This window comes from Mustela nivalis (assembly GCF_964662115.1).
Source record: "Mustela nivalis genome assembly, chromosome: 4".
Taxonomy (NCBI): domain Eukaryota; kingdom Metazoa; phylum Chordata; class Mammalia; order Carnivora; family Mustelidae; genus Mustela; species Mustela nivalis.
The window spans coordinates 34,722,696-34,746,306 of NC_139023.1; the positions used below are offsets into that span (position 1 = coordinate 34,722,696).

General features: G+C 37.1%; 2 protein-coding genes across 4 annotated transcripts in view; both read right to left on the minus strand.

Moving 5' to 3' along the window:
* The window catches only part of LIAS (lipoic acid synthetase), a 475,402-nt gene that overhangs the window by 184,715 nt on the left and 267,076 nt on the right, over window positions 1–23,611 (minus strand). The window lies entirely within an intron of this gene.
* The window catches only part of UBE2K (ubiquitin conjugating enzyme E2 K), a 75,183-nt gene continuing 60,966 nt past the window's right edge, over window positions 9,395–23,611 (minus strand). For all 3 annotated transcript variants that reach the window (XM_082728899.1, XM_082728900.1, XM_082728901.1), the window contains 3 exons: window positions 17,820–17,919; window positions 14,152–14,280; window positions 9,395–13,787 (listed from right to left, as the gene is read on the minus strand). In XM_082728899.1, the coding sequence (XP_082585025.1) occupies window positions 13,713–13,787; window positions 14,152–14,280; window positions 17,820–17,919 (304 nt within the window). In that variant the 3' untranslated portion in view covers window positions 9,395–13,712. The remainder of the gene's footprint in view (window positions 13,788–14,151; window positions 14,281–17,819; window positions 17,920–23,611) is intronic.

The following is a 23,611-nucleotide window of genomic DNA, read 5'->3' on the forward strand; positions in this document are numbered from 1 at the left end:
TTATTTAGTTTTTAAAAGATTTTCTTTGTTTATTTGACAGAGATCACAAGTAGGCAGAGAGGCAGGCAGGGGGTTGGGGAGAAGCAGGCTCCCCGCTGAGCAGAGGGCCCGATGAGGAGCTGGATCCCAGGACACCGAGATCATGACCTGAGCAGAAGGCAGAGGCTTAACCCACTGAGCCATCCAGGTGCCCCCCCCATTTCATTCTTTAAAGGCAAATATTTTCAAAATAATATGCTTACACTACTATATTTGTATTTGTTGACTTAAAACGTACTTTAAAGGTAGACAAGTTCTTGGCTCTCTCATATCATCCATCCCCCTTATATTCTTCCTTAGTATTCGGCAAGTTTAGTAAAATAGTTTATATTATGACTGTGGTTATTGTCTGCTAAATGAGCATACTTTGAAAGTTTTTTACACCTTTGTTTTCCTACAACAATTACATCTTTTTTCTAAGACTCATTTTAGGGGTGGCTGGGTGGCTCAGTCATTAAGCGTCTGCCTTCAGCTCAGGTCATGATCCCAGCGTCCTGGGATGGAGCCCCACATCAGGCTCCCTGCTCGGCAAGAAGCCTGCTTCTCCCTCTCTCTCCCACTCCTCCTGCTTATGTTCCCTCTCTCGCTGTCAAATAAATAACCAAAATCTTTTTTTTTTTTTAAGATTTTATTTATTTGACAGAGAGATCACAAGCAGGCAGAGAGGAAGGCAGAGAGAGGGGGGAAGCAGGCTCCCTGCTGAGCAGAGAGCCCGATGACCCTGAGATCATGACCTGAGCCAAAGGCAGCGGCTTAACCCACTGAGCCACCCAGGCGCCCCAAATAACCAAAATCTTAAGGGAAAAGAAAAAAGACTATTTTAGAGAGAGAGCATGTGCAAGCAATCAGGGGGGGCAGCAGAGGGAGAGGGAGAATTCTGAAGCAGACTCCCCACTGAGCACAGAACCCAACTGGGGGCCCAATCCCGGGAGACTAAGATCATGAGTCGGACACTCAACTGACTGAGCCACTGCAGTGCCCCACATTTTTTGGATTAGCTTTCTGTATCCACTACTATCAATTTATTCTTTGCACTCTAATTAATTCCAATGTAATTTCACACATGGTAAAATATATTAGAAAATCTATCAGTTCCTTTCATTTTGCTGATGTTCTCCAGACTATTTCATCTTCTGGTGGATCTTCTATATATTGGAATGGCTGCTCAAGCCTGCTGCACAACTGGCATTCTGCATTTCTCTTCACTCATTCCAGAAATAACCAGCTCCTATCCTGTATCTCAGGTCTTTCTTTTGCACGGCTTATTCCACCATTTTGGTGAGTGTATCATTTAGGTGCTTCCCAAGAAAAAGACAATAAAAGACACAAATGTTTTCAGACTTGAATATATGAAAACTATCTTTAGCCTACAGTGACACCTCAGCTGGGAACATAATTTAGAAATTTTTCATTCAAAACCTAATCACCACTTCATTGACCTACTTTCCCATATCACTGATGAGAAACTTGACATTCTTAACCCCATTTAAGGGAGCTATTTCCCAAACTCCCAATTCCATTTTTTGGGCTGTCTCATTCTCCTAATCTTTCAAAACAAAATATGCCTCACTGTGGGTCTTTTTCCATTATGTTGGGTACTCAACAGTCTCTCTCAGAGTAGTGTCCTTAAATGTCCCTGATTAACACTTTGCCTCATTCCATTTTAAGTTCCTATTAGAGGTGTTTGGGTGGCTCAGTTAAGCAACGAACTCTAGATTTCAGCTTAGGTCATGACCTCAGGGTCGTGAGGCTGAGCCCTGCATCGGGCTCTGTATGTAGTCTGCTTGAGATTCTCTCTCCCTCCCCTCAGCTCCTTCCCCAGCTCATACTATCTATCTCTAAAATAAGTAAATAAAATCTTTGAAAAAAGAAGTTCCTATTAGATGTTGGACCTTCTGAAATGATCCTCTAATTTTAAACATTTTGTATTTTTAAATTTTTATTTTACCTACTTTTTTCCTAAAGCTTTATTTTTCTAGAGAGAGACTGCATGCATGAGAGCCGGGAGAGGGGCAGAGGGAAAAGGAGCAAATCTCAAGCAGAGTTGTCCCAGAGCTCAGAGCCTGATAAGGGGCTCAATCTCATGACCCCAAGACCCCGAGCTGAGTGGAAATAAAGAGCTGGATGCATAAGACTTAGCCACCCAGGTGCCCCTTTATTATTGTACTTCTTAAACTTCAATTTTTTTTTTAAGATTTTATTTATTTGACAGAGATCACAAGTAGGCAGAGAGGCAGGCAGAGAGAGAGAGCCAGGAGGAAGCCTGCTTCCCCCTTCTCTCTCTGCCTGGCTCTCTGCCTACTTGTGACCTGTCAAATAAACAATATCTTTATTTTATTAAAGATAAAATCTTTATTATTTTATTGAATCTTTATTTATTATTAAACAATTTACAAAATCTACTTTAAAAAAAAAAACATTTTATTTATTTATTTGACACAGAGAGTACAAGCAGGGGGAGCAGGAGGCATGGGGAGAGGGAGAAGCAGGTGCCTGCTGAGCAAGGAGCCTGATGTGGTACTCAATCCCAGGATCCTGGAATCATGACTTGAGCCAAAGGCAGTCCCTTAACTGACTGAGCTACCCAAGTGCCCCCAAATCTACTTTTTAAAGCATTCATACTTTTCTCATGGACATAAGAACTTATTTTTGAAAGCAGCTGTATTTTCAGATTTCCTTGTTTTGGTCTTGGTCATTAGAATTGGGGCAATTTTCACAGATCTGGTGCTTGTTGGGGTGCCTGAGTGGCTCAGTCAATTAAGTGATGGACTCTTAATTTCAGCTCAGGTCATGGTCTCAGGGTCTTGAGATCAAGACCCACAGTGGGGCTTGAGAGCAGAGTCAGCTTGAGATTGTCTCTCTTCTTCTCCCCCCACTATTGTATACTCTCTAAAATACATAAATAAAATCCTTTTAGAAAAATCTGGTAATTCTTGAATTTGTTCATACTTTTGAGGTTCACTATGTAGGGTACTCTGCTTTCTCATTAGAAAACCTTCAGAGACACCTGGATGGCTCAGTGGGTTAAAACCTCTTCCTTTGGCTCGGGTCGTGATCCCAGGATCCTGGGATTGAGCCCCACATCGCATTGGGCTCTCTGCTCGGCAGGGAGCCTGCTTCTCTCCTCTCTCTCTCTGCCTGCCTCTCTACCTACTTATGATTTCTGTCAAATAAATGAATAAAATCTTTGGAAAAAAAAAAAAAGGAAAAAAAAAAAAAACCTTCAAATGTCTGAATACCTTAGAACATCTTTTCCCTGGCAGCACCTGGGCGGCTCAGTGGGTTAAAGCCTCTGCCTTTGGCTCAGGTCATGATCCCAGGGTCCTGGGATCAAGTTCTGCATCAGGCTCTCTGCTCAGCAGGGAGCTTGCTTCCCTTCCTCTCTCTGCCTACTTGTGATCTGTCAAAATAAATAAATAAAATCTTAAACAAACAAACATCTTTTTCCTGAAATCATGGAGTTTCTATAGGAAAGGATCCTGCCAGGGAACCTGGGTAGCTTGTCAGTCAAATGTTCAACTCTTGATCTCAGCTCAGGTCTGGATCTCAGGGTCATGAATTCAATCCCTGCACTGGACTCCATGCTGGGCATGGAGAGTACTGGGGTGGAGGGGAGATCGTTTTCTCCTTTTCCCTGAGACTTACTGTCAGCATTTTATTATTATTTTTTAAATATTTTATTTATTTGACATACAGAGATCATAAGTAGGCAGAGAGAGAGAGGAGGAAGCAGGCTCCCTGTGGAGCAGAGAGCCTGATGTGGGGCTTGATCCCAGGACTCTGGGATCAGGACCTGAGCCAAAGGCAGAGGCTTTAACCCGCTGAGCCACCCAGGTGCCCCAGCATTTTAGAAACTGGAAATCTATTATCTAAATATACTGAATTTTAATTGATCTTCATTTTCAATTTATAACTGGTATCTCAATCTGAAGACTTATTTTAAATTCTCAAGGGTAATTCTCCTTCCGGGGTGCCTCGGTAGCTTAGTGGGTCAAACCCTCTGCCTTGGGCTTGGGTCATGATCTCAGGGTCCTAGGATGGAGCCCCACCCACAACAGGCTCACTGCTCAGGGGGGAACTTGCTTCCTCCTCTCTGGCCGTTTCTCTGCCTACTTGTGATCTTTGTCTGTCAAATAAATAAAATCTTTAAAAAAATATTTAGAAAAAAAGAGTAATTCTCCTCCCAGGGTAAGAGTAGTTATAATAGAGTATAGCTTAGGTTACTCCTTTTTTTTTTTTTTTTTTTTTTTTTAAGGTTTTCTTATTTGACAGCCACAAGCAGGGGAGCAGTAGGTAGAGGAAGAAGCAAACTCCCCACTGAGCAGGGAGCCAGATGCAGGGCTCAATCCCATGACCGGCTCAATCCCATGACCTGAGCTGAAGGCAGATGCTCAGCCAACTGGGCCACCTTATTGATTTTATTTTTCACAATACGTCATATTTCAGTTGAATTTAGGAGGAAGCTGTATTAAAGCATTTGTAGTACTCCAGTTTAATCAGAAGACCCTGAAGCATAATGTGTAACCGAAAAGAATCTACACATCTGATAGGGTAACTAATATGTAAAATATGGGAAGCTTACTCAATGGCCTACCTTTAAGGATTCAAATATTTACATAAAAGTTTTTTAAAAGAGCTGTGATGATCAGTTTTACAAAGCCGAATATTGACAATTATATAGGATTAGCTTAGTTGCATATAACAGTACATTAAAGAGAATACTCCAGATAAAGTCTAGGAGGTAGTACCATTAGGGTTTTGTTTTTTTTAGGACTTTTTAAAGTTTCCTGAATGAGCACATTTTTATCACACACACACACATATTTAAGAATGAAATAAGAAGGGGTGCCTGGGTGGCTCAGTGGGTTGTCTCTGCCTTCAGCTCAGGTCATGATCTCAGTGTCCTGGGATTGAGCCCCGCTTTGGGCTTTCTGCTCGGCCGGGAGCCTGCTCCCCCACCCCTACTTGTGATCTCTGTCAAATAAATAAATCTTAAAAAGAAAGGGGGGGGTGTGCCTACGTGGCACAGTGGGTTAAACCTCAACCTTCAGCTCAGGTCATGATCTCAGGGTCCTGGGATCCAACCTCGCATGCGGGGGGAAAAAAAATCTCTGCTCAGCGGAAAGCTTGCTTACCCCACCCGCCTGCCTACTTGTGATCTGTGTGTGTCAAATAAACAAAATCTTAAAAAAAAAAAAAAAAAGTACAGTGGATAGAAATCCCAAATTCTCAATCTGACAGTCAATGTCAGTCATCAGGTTACTTTTGGGCAAGCAAAGACCTCATTTTTTTTGTTACCTGTAATTTGAAGGGCTGCAGAATTCTCAGACCAATTTTAACAATTGTCAGGCCAAGACCCAAATTGGGAGAATTAAAGAATAAGGAAAAGGTTAAGGAAGCAAACTATTCAGGAAGAAGCACTTTGTGAAGTGTGCTAAGTGCGGTAGAAAGAACACAAAAGAGCAGAAAAAAAAAGCATTAACAGTTTAATGGAAAAAGGCATTGGAAAAAAAGAACTGCTCGATGACGAAAAAATCATCGAAGACCTATGGCTAGTAATAAAGAATTTAATGAAGTATGTCTGGGAGGAGAAGCTCCTGAAAGGCCCAGTGAAAAAGTATTAACCTACTCAGGTAAGTTAAGAGAGTTGGGGATAGAAGGTTAGAACAGCAACTTGAGCGCGTTAAAATGATTACCATTTAGGGCCCAGGTTTTTGGTTGCACTCCCTACATGGGTGTCTTCCAACACTGCACTCCTTTCCCTTCCTATCTTGCCCTCCTCAGGTTTACAGCCTTGATCTTTCACAACATTTTGACTTTTCTTTCTTCCTTTCAGTCTCTCCCTTTTACCTTCTCCTTCTAATTATTACTCCAATCTAGATATAATTTCCTTGTTTCAGTTTACTTATTCCTTATCTCTACTTCAGTTCCAAAGCAATTTCTGCTCCAGTGAGTAGGTGTTGCTTACCTATACATATCCTGGCCCCAAAGTCACCCTACTTTCTCAATGCTTTCATTCATGTAACCTCCCTCCCTCAACCTAATTCCACTGTAGATCTTCAACTTATAAGAGTTACGTACCAATAAGAGTAAGCTGAAAGAATCAATAAATTGAAAATACACTTAATATGCCTAATACCACAGCTTAGCTTAGCCTATTTTTAAAATTTTTTTAAGACTTTATTTGAGTGAGCAAGAGAGAGAACATACAAGCAAGGGCAGAGGGAGAGGGAGAAGCCGTCTTCCTGCTGGGCAGGGAGCCAGAGGCAGGTCTCAATCCCTACTCCAGGATCACAACCTGAGTGGAAGGCGGATGCTTAACCAACTAAGCCACCCTCCCAGGCGCCCCAGATTAGCCTATTTTATAATAAAGTGCTGAATACGTCATGTTATTTATCGAATACTGTACTGAAAGTAAAAAACAGGATAGCTACATATGTACAGAATGGCTCTAACTATATCATTATTTACCCTCATATCACGTGGCTAACTGGGAGCTATAGCTCACTCTTACTGCCAAGCATCACAAGAGTATCATACTGCATACTACTAAACCAGGAAAAGATCATTATTCAAAATTTAAAGTATAGTTTCTAAAGAATGCATATTGCTAGGGCGCCCGAATGGCTGAGTGGGTTAAGCCTCTGCCTTCTGCTAGGGTCATGATCTCAGGGTCCTGGGACTGAGCCCAGCATCTGGCTCTCTGCTCAGCAGGGAGCCTGCTTCCTCCCCCTTCTCTCCTGCTGCCCACTTCTCTGCCTACTTGTGATCTCTGTCAAACAAATAAATAAAATCTTAAAAAAAAAAAATGCATATTGCTTTTGCACCGTCATAAGGTAAAAAAAAAAAAAAAGTAAATTAACCCACTAAAAGTCAGGGACCATCTATACTAAATGACGGTTAGGGATAAAAACAGGAAGTCAAAACATACTACATATAATTGGTGGAATAGAAATGTAATTAACATAGGTGTTAGAAAACAAAGCCCAGAGTTACCTGAGGTAACCTAAAAAGGAAAACCAGAAACATTTAAAAGCTACTTTCTCAATGGATTATTACTACAGTAGGAAGATTATAGATTTCCCATTATGAAACCTTCACTGCTTCTGGTTGTTAAAAATGCATGTTTATAATTTGAAAACATTTTTTTAAAAAGGAAAATCAACCAGCAGACTACTGAATTTTTTTTTTCTTCTGAGTAAGCTCTATGTCCAATGGGCTTGAACTCGTGACCCTGACCGAGATCAAGAGTCACATACTCTACCTACTGAGCCAGCTAGGTGCCCCACATTTGTTCCTTTATAAAAATTTTGCCTTTTGATTTTACCTTTATGTCATGACATCTTAGTAAAGTTAACCTGAAAGGAGCTACACCTCATATACACAGTATAACATTATTCAATTATGAACTGAAGTATCTATAATGGAATAAAAAATTAAGATAAAAATAATAAAACAAATGGAATAAGATGGTTTTAAGAGCCAATTAGATTTTGTGGTTTGAAAGATCATTTTCTATGGGCTCCATAAACCAAGAACACTATCTGTTCTATTATTACAACAGAAAATAGTATGTTTGGTACATGTAAAGCAACTTCAACAGAAGTCATGGAGCTTTAAATACAGTTGAAGATAGTTTACCAAAACATTCTGTTCAATTCATACCATTGATTTCACTGGTTTGGGTACACTTTCCTTGAAGACCTTACTCCCACCTGAACTGGTTTTCCTTTTCATGCTTGCAAATGATCCCTTCATATTTCCTATTTTTAAGGAAAACAAGAATAGCATTAAAATGTCTTAAAACACTACCAAGTTTAGTAGCCACATATAAATTAACAATATGATGGAGTTCCTACAAAAAACAAAAAAGTATCCAAGTCATTTAATTTTCTATATAAAAAAAGAGCGAGCCTGGAAACTCCCCCTTTTCCCTTAAAATTCTACAATTCTATAAATATGATTAGAAGATACCAGTGCAATGTCAATGCCATTACTCTTGTTCTTCAATATTGTTCAGGACACAAGGTCATTCATCTAACAATATAATGCAAATAACAATGTGCACAAAAAGGAATATATATTTCACATATTAAAAATGGACTGAGGAATAAACACAATAATTAAAGAGCTGTATGTTAGTTGTGTGAGTGAAGAAAAGGCCTTACTAGTTGCCCTTAAATCCAGTTAGGCATATTCTGTGCATGCAGCAAAGCTTTTATGCTGTAAGTGAGAAAGTATTAGGTATATTAACTATGTAAGAAATAAAATATACTTTGGGTTTCTCAAATGTTGTCCAGCTTTATAGTATTTGTCTTATTTTACCTATGTGTATTTTTAAAAGGCTCTACAAATACTAATACTGACTGAACAGCTTGGCCTTCTTGACTTTGGTTCTGTATCTTACTAAAAGGTAATTTACAATAGGAAGATTAGAATACAGTTGTGCTTTAATGTCTTTTTACTGAAATTAAATGGGGCAAAATGAACATTACAACACGAAAACATGGATAGTGTATTACTGTGGGACATACTCCTAAAAGGCATTGGAGAATTCATGTTATTTTACTGAAAATCTTTAATTCTTTGACGATTGAAATAAAATATATACCAAGTCTTTACTACTCTTTAAATCTGACCATCCTTTTCCTAGGGTTTGGTATGAGAGCTCACTTGAATTCCATCTGTTATTCTTGACTTAACATGTAAAGATCCAGCTTGCTCCATGAAAAGAGCACTTCATACTAGTATTCCAGTCAGGGGCAATTCCATCTCCAGGCTACAGAAAAGTCATAGGTCTGCTGAAAGCTGGTTATGAATGCCCTAGAGACATAAAGTAACAATCAGTTTTGCCATATGAAAAAACTAGTACAAATCTTAACCGATATAGCCTCTTAAAATTATGAGGCAGGGAGTAATCCAAGGTTAGTAATGCATGACTTTCTGAAACAATTCAAGTCTTTTCCATGGGAAGAGTCACCCTCCTTTCCAGAATGATTGGTGCACATATATGAAAACAGGAAACATTACTTTCAGTGCCAATTCACTCTAGATTACTCTAAATTTTGGACCAGAACTTAGCCAAATAATACTCTATTTTCAAATTAGTTAACTTTAAAGTTTCAATGAATTTTAAAATTCAAAGATCCAATATAATTTATCCCTTTTATCATCATATGCTTGTTACTATGAACTTTGTCTAGAAGACACATCTACTTGCTTCTTTCTCTTGCTCAAAGTAATGCTGAAGTTTAACTGCCTACCTAGATGTACCCAGAAAGAAGATATAAACCATTTTCGGGGAAAACATGCAGGCATTTATTTTTAAGAATTCCCAGTAAGGGGGGAAAAAAAATTCAACATCTTTAAAAATGTGTTTATTTTTTAAAAAATCAGTTGTGTACAAAAGTGTTTCGTAGTTTTTAATTCTCAAGACAAATACCCAACCCTCCACCCATAGCCCACCCTGCTTCAATGGTCTTTCTGGTAACCCTCCCATTTTCCCCTTACAGGAAGTTAATGGCTCAGAATAGACCCTCCTACAGAATTTATCATCACTAACAGATTATTTAGAATAGAGATCTAGAGAAGCTAACAAGCAAGGTTCTTTCTCAGTGAGGTTAATGAGAATCCCTATAATGGCAGTAGACTTCCAGCAGACACCACAACAAAGCACCATCAATTGCTGAAAGCTAAAAAATAGATATTATTTTCAATAGTATTTCATTTTCTATTGGAAAAGTCTTTAAATTACATTAAATAAGTCTCTTTCCCCCCAAAGAAATAGTCTAGCTTTTATTATGATGCCTGTAAAAAGTAGGTAACAGCAAGCACACAAGGATCATTTAACAGCACAGTGCAATGATTTGTATTCACTCACCCCCTAGAACCAAACTGATAAACCGTGCCACACCTGATTATATATAGCAGCATGGTTGAAGTAACCAAGCAAAAGGTGACACATTCACAACTTACATTTAGGTGATGATCACAGGTTTATGAGGGTAGATCAGTCCAATAAAGCAGTTAACAGAATAAAAGGGACAAGGGAGAGACTAACATTCCCCTATCCCTATGCCACCAGATTTTTGATCCATATTGCAACAGTGCAAATAGAACATGTGACATTATATGTTAGACACTGCAGAAAAGTAACATTTGGGAAAAAGGCTATTTATCAGTAAATACTTCAAGTTGCCTTCTTCCCCAGTGATAGCAAACAGCTGATGTTAAGCATTTATTTTAAACTGGTACTAAAGGAATGGAAATGCAAATTTTTTAAACCAATGGTTTGTACCCTGGAATTGAAATTTCTTGAATTAGAAAAAGTGATTAATACAACATCATTTTGTAAAAGTCCATGAAAGAAAGTTAACTGTAAACAGACGGCTTCCTTTATCATATCCAAACATTGTTTCCATCTATGTACAAGAAAGTATACCTGGCTCCAACCCTTCCCCCTGCCTGAACCCACCTTAAATCTTTAAAACAACAAAAATGCTTTATTTCCCGTGTTGCTACAAGTACTGTGGAAACATTATCATACCCCTACTGCAGAGTTTTAAAAGCTCAAATCAGGCATACACTTATAACCAAGATCTGCTTTTCACATTGATAAACTTATTGATAAGCAGCCTAAACAGTAACACAATATGCTGCATTCTGTAGTGCATAAATAAGCAACATCCATTTTAACTGCCAATTCTTTCTTACAGATACTTTAAAAAATTATTTTTGCATAGTTTTAAGCGCCACCAACAATCACAAATGTGAAAGATCTCCAAAATGAAAAAAAAAGTCAGTCTTTCATTTCATAGATTACTCTCCTCAAAAGCAAAATACCCAGAATCCAAACATATATATACTTGAATGTTATTATGTATTTAAGTAAACCACAGTCACAATTCCAAATATTTTGGGGAGCTAACTCAGAGAATCTAATTTAGTACAAAGTTCTCAAATATTGATATACCACCTACTGTATACTTACTTGGGTGACAAATCGCTATTCGTGCACTCAGTAATCTGTAGTGAAATACTATACAACTAAGTATTTGTCCTTTTAAAAAGTTGGGCACATACCCAGGAAATAGACCCAATTATAATAAAAACCTACTGGAATATCAGTGACCTCTAGCAAATCTGCCTGCCCTAATAAGATTTTCACATATATATATTCCATAATTTTTGAGGTCTTTACAACTGACAAATCACAAAAAATTGAGAATTATAAAAATAATTTCCACCAGGGTACCTTTTCTCTAGACCTGCAGTTTTAGTGTCCTTTTCCCAAACCCGTAAGACCAGAGAAAAAAAAGCAATTGCCTTAGTTTTTATGTTTAGGGAAATGCATTTATCCGTAGAGAAGTAAAAAACAAGAAACAGGAGGACAGTGGGAAATGCACCAGAAAGGAAAGAGGGATTATCACATTTAATGTAAATGAGGTAAATAAATTTTTGAAATGAAAAATGAATTATGGAGAACCTCTTATACTAAATATTATACTTTTCAATTTCCTGGGCATTGAACATGTTGATTGCAGTTGGATGAGATTACCTATGGCATTAATGTGCATAAAAATCAAAGGCAAGGTATAAAGGTATAGCTGCCTCCAAGAGCTAAGTAGGTAATGTTTGACCTTAGTAACCTCTGAGTTTATTCTCTCTTTTGTCTAACCACAGGACAATTAAATATACTCTGATAATATAGGCAAATAGTAAATTGGGTAGATGTGTTTGATATTTAAAATAATCCAAGTATTACCAAGCCAACCCTCCACTTAAAAAAAAAAAAAAGAAAAAAAAATCTAACCAACAGTGGAACAAAACTGTCCACATTCCACACAATCCCAACCTTACTTCAAAATATAAGGAAAAGTACAAGGTTTTAGCTATTTAAAATAAATAAAGAAAAAATCTTGTTTCCTTTGGCATCTTAGAAAGTAACTAAACTATAACAATTAAAAGAGGTGATTGTATAAAGAAATTTATGCTTGAGCAAATATATAGGGGAAAAAAACATAGCAACTTGTGTTTAGTATGCAATAATATTAACTACAAGAGCTTACTATTAATTAGGAAAGCCTTACAAGTTTTTGGAAGAACCTTCACATCTTTAACATTACAATATAGTTAATAATGGTTCTTTTATTGCTTCTAAGATTATTGAGAAGTCAAATGAAATTATACTGAATTTATGGTTCAAAACTATTTTCCAAACACTTAATGATTATAATTTAGGATAAATAACACTTGAAGAAAGCAAACCTTTTATAATATGACTTCCAATATACAGCCTTACTTTCATTCATTTTCATTCCATTACATTTTTCTTATTTTGCATTGGTCCTGAAATTTTAATAAGAACTGTGTTTCTATGTATAGAACTGCCTGCATAAATCCATTTCAGCCTTCATAAAATGGTCACATTAGTGTTTGAGCTTGCAAAACTAACAATTTTCAAACTTTTGAACTTAGAATGAAATGTAACTTTAATACGAATAGAAAGTCTGACTATGTACAAGAAAAGGTAAAGTTTTCAATTCTCATATTATCAGAAACATCATAAAGAAAGCTAGATTTATAACACACTTCTATTCCTATGTGTATCTGAAGTATGTACAATAAAACACCACACAGCTTTCAGGCATCAATAGGGGCAAATGCAAGCAAGAGTGACTGGGAAAGGACCTGCTAAAGCAACCTCTATGAAGCCAAAATTAGTCTAAAAAACTGCCAACAGCTGATTGCATCCTTGCAAGTTCTCAAAGAAAAATTCATCAGTTTAAAAATAGAAAGATGTCAAATTCACTGAAAAACTAAGTTGGGTTCTTTCATTGAATCTTGGGAATACTGCAACATCAAGTATTTATTGTTTTTGCAAGAGGAACAAAATTGGCAGCTCCATTTTTACATTATTACTCACACAGGAAAGTTAAGAGTGAAGGACTATAACAAAACATTCCAAATTTACGACCTAAATATGGAGCAAGGGATACTGCCCCGAGGCACATTTCTCCACCAAAGAGAGAAATTTACTACTGGAATATTCGCTGTGTGTGGTGAGAGGGGGAAAAATAGATATGGTGTCCCAGTCTGCTGACAAGGACAAAAAGGCTCTGAATAGGTCACCATCTTCAATTCTGGATAAATCTCATATTTAATAATTCTCAGATGCTTAAAATGGTGGTCTTTTCAGCTACCCATTCTAAGAAGTCAAGTACAAGCATGCAAGTAAATTCACAGGCACAGAGGATCCATGTTAAAAACAGTTAAGGTAGCTGTGATGCAAACACCAACAATTTGAATGGCCCTGACACACTCAAAATATTATCTTAATTATTCAACGAAATCCTGAAGCAAACTCTTGCTAGTCTTGGTACACTGCTAAACACTAAAGTAGCATGTTTTTTCCATGGTTTTAGCTTAGCTCAAAGAATTTTTACACTATTAAGAAAAAAATTAAAGTATTTCCCCTTTTTAAATTTACACAGACGTTTAATTAGCTTTATTTACAGAGCAGGGATTTTTTTCAGTCTCCAATGTTGCCTAGATAACATCATTAGGCAAGAATGCCAGTTTAAAAGAAATCTATGCAGAATCCTAAAAATAACAGATGTTGATGCTCCTCAAGAAGGGGCAAGCTTGACTATATCAGCAGCTTTCTCTATGCCTCAGTTACTCAGAAGCAATTCTGTTGCAGTCTCTACATCCCATGATTTTGAAGACAAGGCCACTATTACCGCATTCTGTAGAGAAGAAAAGGGAACAACAAAAAAATCAAATCTCAAAATATTTTAAAAATACTGAATCCTAACTATATATTGACAAAGCACACCTTGTTTTCTTCTTCGTGTGTGTGTGTGTGTGTGTGTGTGTGTGTGTGTGTGTGTGTTTTTAAAGTTGCCTTGTATTTCTAGTGCATAAAAAGCTCCTAAACCAATGACTGGAATTAGCAAAAGGAAAAGAAAAAATCACTGATTGTTATAACAGAATAAAGTTTAACAAAATTAGATTCAGAGTATCTCTGAACCACTCTTGTCAGCCAATGATTTGCAGCAATAATTTTAAATCAATCAATGTATCAAAATAAGAAAGCCTTTTGGTACTTACCCTATCAAAGCCCATAGCACATAGATTTTCTATTTTTTTGGTGTATTCTGGACTAGAAACTGGTGCTCCAGCATACACATGTGCCCAAAGTCGAGCTGTCTGTTTGAACATTTCAGGATTTTGTTTGTACTATAATGAAGAAAAACATTGAAAGACATGACAATGCAGTCACAATATTCAATACTTAATTACCTAAGAACTGGCTTTTTCTAAGTAAAAGTAATTTATATTTAAAATGTGATTGATTCAACAACTTTCTGTTGCAAATGAGGTCACTCAAGAAAAAAAGTCTGACCTGAAGCTGTGATTCACAAGTGCTGACCAAGAAAAAAAAAAAAAAAAAAAAAAGACCAATTATATTTATCAACTTAAATCTCCAATTTCAAGAGATACAAATAACAGAAAGCGAATATGACGTGAAGTGAGGTATGGACGTGTTTCAAAACTGCCGTGTCAAACATTATACAACCAAACTGAATTATTTGCTTCTAAAACTGTATGGACATTAACTAACAAATGTGACTGACTTCTGTATTAACCACAGCTCAGAAAAAAATACAACTATTTTTTTGCTGTTTTATGTATTAGTATGGAATGATTTAAGGAAATATCATGTGCAAAGTCTTTTTAAAAAAAGATTTTATTTGGGGGGCACCTGGCTGGCTCAGTTGGTACAGCATGCATCTCTTGCTCTCGGTGTTGTCAGGTTAGGCCCCATGTTGGGCATGGAGCCTACTTAGAGGAAAAAAAAGATTTTTAAGTAATCTCTACACCTGTCATGGGGCTCAAACTTACAACCCTACGATTAAAAGTCATGTGCTCCACCAACTGAGCCAGCCAGATGTCTTGATACGCAATCTTAATTTACAGCATGTTTTGAGATGTTTATGAACTCATGATACTTTTAAAAGGTAAGACTTGCCATTCTTATTAGAAGATACAAATTTATTCTTAAATACTCTGGAACCAACATTACTTAATTAAGTATAAGTTTAAAATAACTGTCCAATTCACTTTAATATTTCTTTTAAAAGTATTTTACATGTATTGACTATTTTAAGACTGATCAGCTTCTATTATATATTATAATGACATATCTAGTTTCTACCTTGTTAATTCCTAACGAGGAAGTGAGTCAAATTATTGAACTGTTTTAGTAGCTAGAGGAAAGCTCTAAATCCAACGTCAGCCTTTAAGGCTCAGAATTCCACAGGAAATCAAAGCTGAGATTCAAGCCATGCCTCTGACTACCGAAAGCAAATGAACAGCACATATATACAGCATGTAAAACCCTAATTCTTTTTTTTTTAAATTTTTTTTTAAAAGATTTTTTTTTTATTTATCTGACAAAGATCACAAGTAGGCAGAGAGGCAAGCAGAGAGAGAGGAGGAAGCAGGCTCCCTGCAGAGCAGAGAGCATGATGTGGGGCTTGATCCCAGGACCCTGGGATCATGACCTGAGCCGAAGGCAGAGGCTTAACCCACTGAGCCACCCAGGTGCCCCTGTAAAACCCTAATTCTAAGCACACTGACACAAACAACAGTAGAATGTATTAACGAAGATATATATAAAATAAGGAGTGAACAGCTTTTCAAGGGAAAGGAATAGGTTTACTAAGAGGAACAGGCAGGGGAAAATGGCAGATTGGGTGAAATGACCAGCAGAAATGAATACCATCTTGAGAAAGCAGAAGTCCAAGGAATAGTAAGAATTTCTGAGATGAAGCTGGGTTTTGAAGATAGTTCAAATCATGGAAAGACTCTGCAAACTAAAGAATGTGGATTTCCAAGTGGTGACAGCAGAGCTTCTAATAGGTTTTTAGTAGTAAAGTAAAGTAAGATTTGTACTTTAAAAAGCTCACTGGCAACAATGTAGAAGACGGGATGAGGAAGAGGCCAAGGAAGGCACAGCTATCAGAGCAGTTAAATTGAGAAAAATTTTTAACTTTTTTTATTTATTTACTTATTTATCTGAGAGAGAGAGGGAGAACGTACACAACGAGCATAGAGGGGGAGTGAGAGGGAGAAGCAGACTCCCAACTGAACAGAGAAGCTGTTGTCGGACTCCATCCCAGGACCTGAGATTATAACCTGATCCAAAGGCAGACATTTAAACCACTAGGCCACCCCGGTGCCTGAGAAGTTTTTTAAAATGTGAACTAAGGCAAATCAGAGAAGTATGATGACAGAGACACTGGGAACAGAATCACCAAGAGAAAAGGAGGCACAGAGAATTCCAAGTCTGTGGCTTAGATATTTAATTAAGCTGATGATGGTATCAAGCAAGGATGGACAAGTTTGCAGGACTTAATTTTCTATGTTCAGTATGGGAATGCTGTACTGAGGTAGCCATGAAGAATTCATATAGAACTATCCAGTTCTGAATAGGCTCTTGCACTCAGGGAGAGGTCAAACCTAAACATTTTCTCAACTGACAGGTGATAATACCAGTCTGGGTATGATCATCCAAGCGACTATGTAATGGAAAATAAAAGGAACAATGTCTAAACCAAGGTACTATATTTAAAAGGAGAAAGAAGAGAAATAATTGTAGGAACTAAGAAGAAACAACTACAACTACCAAGATGAGAAGAGAGTAATTAACTCAGAAGTCAAGAGAAGAAAAAAATTTTAGGTGGAGGGGTGAAAAAAAGGCTCAGTAAATCCTAATGGCTTAGAATAGGGATTGGTAAACTTTCTCACAAGACCAGATAATAACTACCTCAAGCTTTTAATCATACTGTTTTTTGTTGCAACTACTCAACCCTGCCACTTGTGGCTGGGAGGTAAACAAATGAATGTGGCTGTATTCCAATAAAACATTATTTACAAAAATAGCTACTCTAGTTCTAATTTGCTGACCTCTGCCTTGGTGATCAGATCACAACTGAAAGATCAGAACTGAAAAATATTTATTCCATTTGGCAATAATAATAAGATCCTTGGTAACTTTTACTGTGCCACTTCAGCCATAGCAGGAGCTGGTTAAAATTATCATCAGGTCGGGGAGAACAAGGAGCCAATGTTTTACAACCTGAACCTCAGAACTGTGATCCTCCAAGGAGAGTTCTACTTGAAGAAAAAATATTAAATGGTTTCTCAGGGATTTTGTTTTTTGTGCACATAAAAGCCATAGTTCCAGTAGAGTGTTTTGAGCATTCAGATTTCAGTTCTCTTAAATGTGAAAGAGGATCAAGTGACCGTTCACTGCTGTTCTGTAACTAGTGTAAAATATGTACAAGTTTATCTCTATTTTTATAACACAGAAATAAATTTATACAATTACAAAAAATTTTCACCAGGGAGGGATTATCACTAAATGGAGGGATAGACAGATGGATACATGTAGGATAAAGCATGTATAGTAAAATGTCAATCACAGAATCCAGATGTAGGTAGGATTATCAGTTTTTACTGTATAATCTTGACATTGTGTCTGAAAATTTCCATTAATATTTTTTTAAAAAGCATCTATCATATACCTAATTAATATAGTAAAAATAAAGTTTTCACTATTACATCTGACAAAATAATCTCACCACAAGAAAGAAAACCATCTCCAGATTTAGTTCCATAGAACTACGCACATGTGTTAATACTGCAGACCATTACAGTAGTAGAGACTCACAGGTAAATATAAGGAAGTCTTTCAAAAGCAGCTACCTTACCTGATTTGCTACTACTGCATCTTGTGGATCATCTGGTTCTGCAGCTGCCAAAAGGGCTTGCAATGACAATAATACCGTGCGGAGAGTCATTGCGGCTGCCCTATAAATCAAAACAGGAAAATATTGCAGTTAAGAACATGCTGCACGACAAAAGCAAAGTGGATGTTTTCTGAATAAAATATAAAAACCAGTGGAGCTAAAAATAATCTAGATTTTATCTTAATCATGTAATTTACAGAAATTTATGTATCTGCCTATCACATTTTTCTCTTTTTACTTTACAAAATGAAAGAATGAGCTTTCCATTTTTTAAGACAAGTCAAACCATTCTGAGCTGGACTTGCTTTTCTTATTGTTGCCAATATCCTTCTGGTCAGCTTTACTCACTGACTTAAATTTTTATCCATTTCTCTAGACATAAAGTTAAGGTGATAAACTAGTATATTTAGCTTACTTTCAGTGCCACTCCTAAAACATACGATATCACCAAGCAATTATCCCTTACTTTAAAGCAAGTGTGATATCATTCCACAACATTCTGAACTAGAGCAAGTTATTTTTGCTTAAAAAGTATCATTTAATTCACGCATGTATATAACACAAAAATTTACACAAAAGCTTCATGACATTGGAGTTGACAATGATTTCTTGGATGGGACATCAAAAGCACAGGCAACAACAGAAAAAACAGAGAAAGTGGTCTGACTACATCAAAGTTAACTGTGTAGACAGAAAAACCTCCTTTATAAAGGATAAAAACAATAGAGTGAAAGGCAATCCAAAGAATTGGAGAAAATACTTGCAAATCATGTATCTGATAAAGGGTTAATGTCTGGAATATATAAAGAACTCCTATAACTCAACAACAAAAACCCAATTAAAAAATAAGAAGGGACTTAAAAAAAAATTCTCCACAGAAGATATATAAATCTTCTAAAGCCCAGGAAAAGATGCTTAATATCACTAATCATTAAAAAAAGAAATCAATGAGATACTACCTCACATCCATTAAAATGGCTACTATCAAACAAAACAAAACAAAGACAAAAGTAGCTGGTGAAGATGTGGAGTCACTGGAATCCTTATGCCCAGTTAGTGGAAATGCAAAATGGAACAACAATTACAGAAAACAGTATAGCAATAGCAATTCTTTTTTTTTTTTTTTTAAGGTTTTGTTTATTTATTTGACAGAGAGAGAGAGAGAGAAAGACAGAGAGAGAGGGTATACAAGCTGGGGGAGTGGAAGAGGGAGAAGCAGGCTTCCCACTGAGCAGGGAGCCCAATGCAGGGCTTGATCCCAGGCATGACCTGAGCTGAAGACAGACGCTTCAGCTCAGCCACCCAGCTGAGCCACCCAGGCACCCCCAGTATAGCAATTCTTCAAAAAAAATTAAACAACAGAATTACCATATGATCTAACAATTCCACTTGTAGGTACATATCCAAAATAAATGAAAAGCAGGGACAGAGATATTTGTACACCCATGTTCACAACAAACATTAATCACAATAGCCAGAAGGTGGAAGTAACTCATTTCCATCAACCCATGAATAAATAAAATGTGGTATATATATACACACACTGGAATAGTATTCAGCCTTAAAAAGAAAGACAAATCAGACACATGTTACAACATGGATAAATCTTTTTTTTTTTTTTCTTTTGGTAAGATTTATTTATTTGACAGAGAGAGACACAGCGAGAGAGGAAACACAAGCAGGGGGAGTGAGAAAGGGAGAAGCAAGCCTCCCACCGAGCAGGATCAGGCCCAATGTGGGGCCTGATCCAAGGACCCTGGAATCATGACCTGAGCTGAAGGCAGATGCTTAACGACTGAGCCACCGAGGCACTCCAACATGGATGAATCTTGACATGTTAAGTAAAGCCAGGAATAAAAGACAAATAGTATGATTCATGAGGTACTTAGAAAAGCCAAATTCAGAGACAGAAAGTAGAATGGTGACTGTCATTGCCAGAAGGGTAAGAGGAATGGGAAGTTATTATTTAATAGGTATGCTTTCAGTTTTGAAAGATGAAAAGGTGGGAAGGGGTAGGAAAGAAGGATGAAGAGTGAGGGCTCAGAGGACTTTTAGGGGGGGTGATAATACTCTGTATACCATAATGATGGATACATGTCATTACACACTTGTTCAAATGCATAGAATGGACAACACCAAGAGTGAACCATAATAAAAACTAAGTACTTCAGGTGACTGAGATAGGACAATGCAGGTTCCTCAAATGTACCATTCTGATAGAGGATGCTGATAATGGGGGAGGCTATGCGTGTGCAGGGGAGGGAGTGTATAGGAAATTTTTGTACCTTCCTCCCAATTTAGCTATGAATGTAGAACTGCTCTAAAAAAAAAGTCCTGGAGACTGGTAGCATAATGATGTGAATATACTTAACAATAATAAATTGTACACTTACTTGAAACAGTGAAGATGTCCATGTTACACTGTCATTTATAAGATGACATGTTATATGTCAATTAAAAAAACCAAGATGATAAGTTTTATGTTATATATTTTATAAAATAAAAAATTCTTGGTGGCTCAGTTGGTTAAGCAGCTGCCTTCGGCTCGGGTCATGATCCCAGCGTCATGGGATCGAGTCCCACATCGGGCTCCTTGCTCCACAGGGAGCCTGCTTCTCCCTCTGACTCTGCCTGCCACTCTGTCTGCCTGTGCTCGCTCTTGCTCTCCCTCTCTCTCTGACAAATAAATAAATAAAATCTTTTAAAAAAATTATTTTATTTTTATTATTTTTTGAAGATTTGTTTGTCAGAGAGAGAGTGAGCGAGTGCACAAGCGCACATGAGGGCACAAGCAGGGAGAGGGCAGCCAGAGGGAGAAGCAGGCTCTCCACTGAGCAAGGAATCCAATGCAGGACTCCTGGGATCATGACCTGAACCAAAGACAGATGCTTTGACTGAGCCACCCAGGCATCCTTAAAACTTTTCTTAAAGTGAGAAGCTCTTCCCTTAGAGATTTGTAAGTTTGTATTATAAATACTTCCTACTTCTTTAACTGCCAATTATATTTTATTTATTTTATTTACAGTCTTTATGGGGAGGATACAAACTATTACAGTATTACATCTTTATTAAGGAAATAAAGATGAACATATTGAAAGGGACAGTTTGCTTTCAATATGAAAGGAAAAATCTTAAGATTTGATTTCTAACAATCTCAATGAGAAAAAGGTATATTTTCTGTATGCTTCAAATTTTTCATAATGAAATACTGGGGGAGGTATTTATAAACCATTAAGAATTAGTTGACTAAAAAGAAATATAAATGACACCTGAAACTAATATTGTACACCAACTATACTTCAATCAAAAAAAAAAGGGGGGGGGGTGCCTGGGTGGCTCAGTTGTTAAGCGTCCTTCAGCTCAAGTCAGGATCCCAGGGTCCAGGGATTGGGCTCCACATCAGGCTCCTTGTTTGGCAGGAAGCCTGCTTCTCCCTCTCTCACTCCCCCTGCTTGCGTTCCCTCTCTTGCTGTCAAAAAATAAATTAAAATCCTCAAAAAAATACATAAATATAAATAAAATAAAAAAACAAAGAACTGATTTAGATGGTTAAGTGTGTGACTCTCGATCTGGACTCAGGTCATGATCTCAGGGTTATGAGACCCAGCCCCATGTTGGGCTCCATGCTGGATGTGGAGTCTGCATAAAAAGCTCTCCCCCTCTGCATCCCCAGCTTAAAAATCAAAACATAACAGAAAGAGTGAATGCAGGTAAAAGTAAGGGAATGAATGAATGAATGAATGAATGAATATTTTAAAATGGTTAAAAAACCCTAAATGTGGTTAGGGTTAAAAAACCCTAAATGTGAAGTTTTAAGCTGGATAAAAAATTAATAGTAAACAATGGCATTATTTTAATCATCAGTTGTAATAAAATTACTATTAAAACAAAACTCAGTCTTCTGGCTCTACATACTATAGAAATTATAACATCTTTGATAGTGTAAAGAAATGTATATGTTTTAGGGGGCACCTGGGTGGCTAAACTAGTTAAGCAGCTGCCTTCAGCTCAGGTCATGATCCCAGGGTCCTGGAATCAAGCCCTGACTCAAGCTCCTTACTCAGCAGGGAGCCTGCTTCACTTGTTTTCCCACCCACTATGCTTTATCTCTCTCTCAAATAAATAAAATCTTTAAAAAAAATTTTTTTTAAATGTGTATGTTGACTGATCTACATTAATTTTTAAACCTTAAATTTAGTAATGTGAGAAAGTATACAGTAGAAATACAATCTTTAATTCTATTTATTGTTCCTTCTACCTAGTACTGACTAAATTCATAATGCACTAAGATTTTTTAGGATTCTATGTGTAAAAAAACAAATCCTAACAAGTAAACAGGAATATGGAATTTCAAAATGTGTCAGCTAATTTTAACAGTCAATGGATGATGTACCTTACAAATCTACCTTCAGTAAATTAATTTTGCTAAGACCTCAATAAACAGAGTTAAAATGGCTAATTAAATATTCATGCATACAGACTCAGTAGAGCCTCCAAAACACACAGCACCTATATGAACTGTCAGTACTGTTGACTTTCTGTTAAGGGTCTTCAGAAGACCATCCATATAATTTGATGTTTATTCAAAACACTGCTACTTAAGAGTATGGCAGCTTTTTTGTTATAACTTTTTATTAAAGCATAACAAACAGAGTTAAATGATATACATCTGGATGAATTTTTATATATGCATACACCCATGTAACCATCACATAGATCAAAATATAGAGAATTTTCAGCACTCAATAAACAAAACAAAACAAAACAAAACAAAAAAAACACCTCACTCTTGATTCCCTTTCACAACCCTCATCCACTCCCACCACTATCCTAATTTCTATCACCATAAATTAGTTTGGGCTCATTTTGAATTTTATAAAAACAGAATCATACAGTATGTGCTCCTTTGTGTCTGGCTTTGGTCACTCAACATGTCTGTGAGAATTATCCATGTTGTTTGTGTCAATACGCTTTTTCAAAAACTACTATTGCAGTGTTTCACTGGACAATTATTCCATTATATATCCATTTTCTTATTGACAGGTATATGGGTTATTGAATAAACATGCTACAAGTCTTTTGAAGGACATATGCATTCATTTCTCTTGGATATAGACCTAGGAGTGGAACTGCTGGGCCATATCAAAGATGTCTGTTTAGCTCTGGTAGATACTGCTGGCTGAGTAGTTGAACCACATTCCTACTACCATCAATGCATGAGAACTATTTCTAAGTATGCAGTAGTATCTAACTGTAATTTTAATTAGTACCTCTCTAATGACTAATGATGCTGAACACTGTTTATTATCCATCTAGATATTCTCTTTTTTTTTTTTTTTTAAGATTTTATTTATTTATTTGACAGAGATCACAAGCAGGCAGAGAGGCAGGCAGAGAGAGAGGAGGAAGCAGGCTCCCTGCTGAGCAGAGAGTCCGATGTGGGAATCGATCCCAGGACCCTGAGATCATGACCTGAGCTGAAGGCAGCGGCTTAACCAGCTGAGCCACCCAGGCGCCCCCTAGATATTCTCTTAATCCCTGTTCATGTCTTTTAGAAAGGCAGTATCACTGAGTGCACTTTTTTTTTTTTTAAAAGGTTTTATTTACTTATTTGACAAGAGAGACAGCGAAAGGGAATACAAGAAGGGGAAGTGGGAGAGGGAGAACCAGGCTCCCCACTGAGCAGGGCTCCATCTCTGGACCCCAGGATCATGACCCAAGCCAAAGGCAGATGCTTAATGAACGAGCCACCC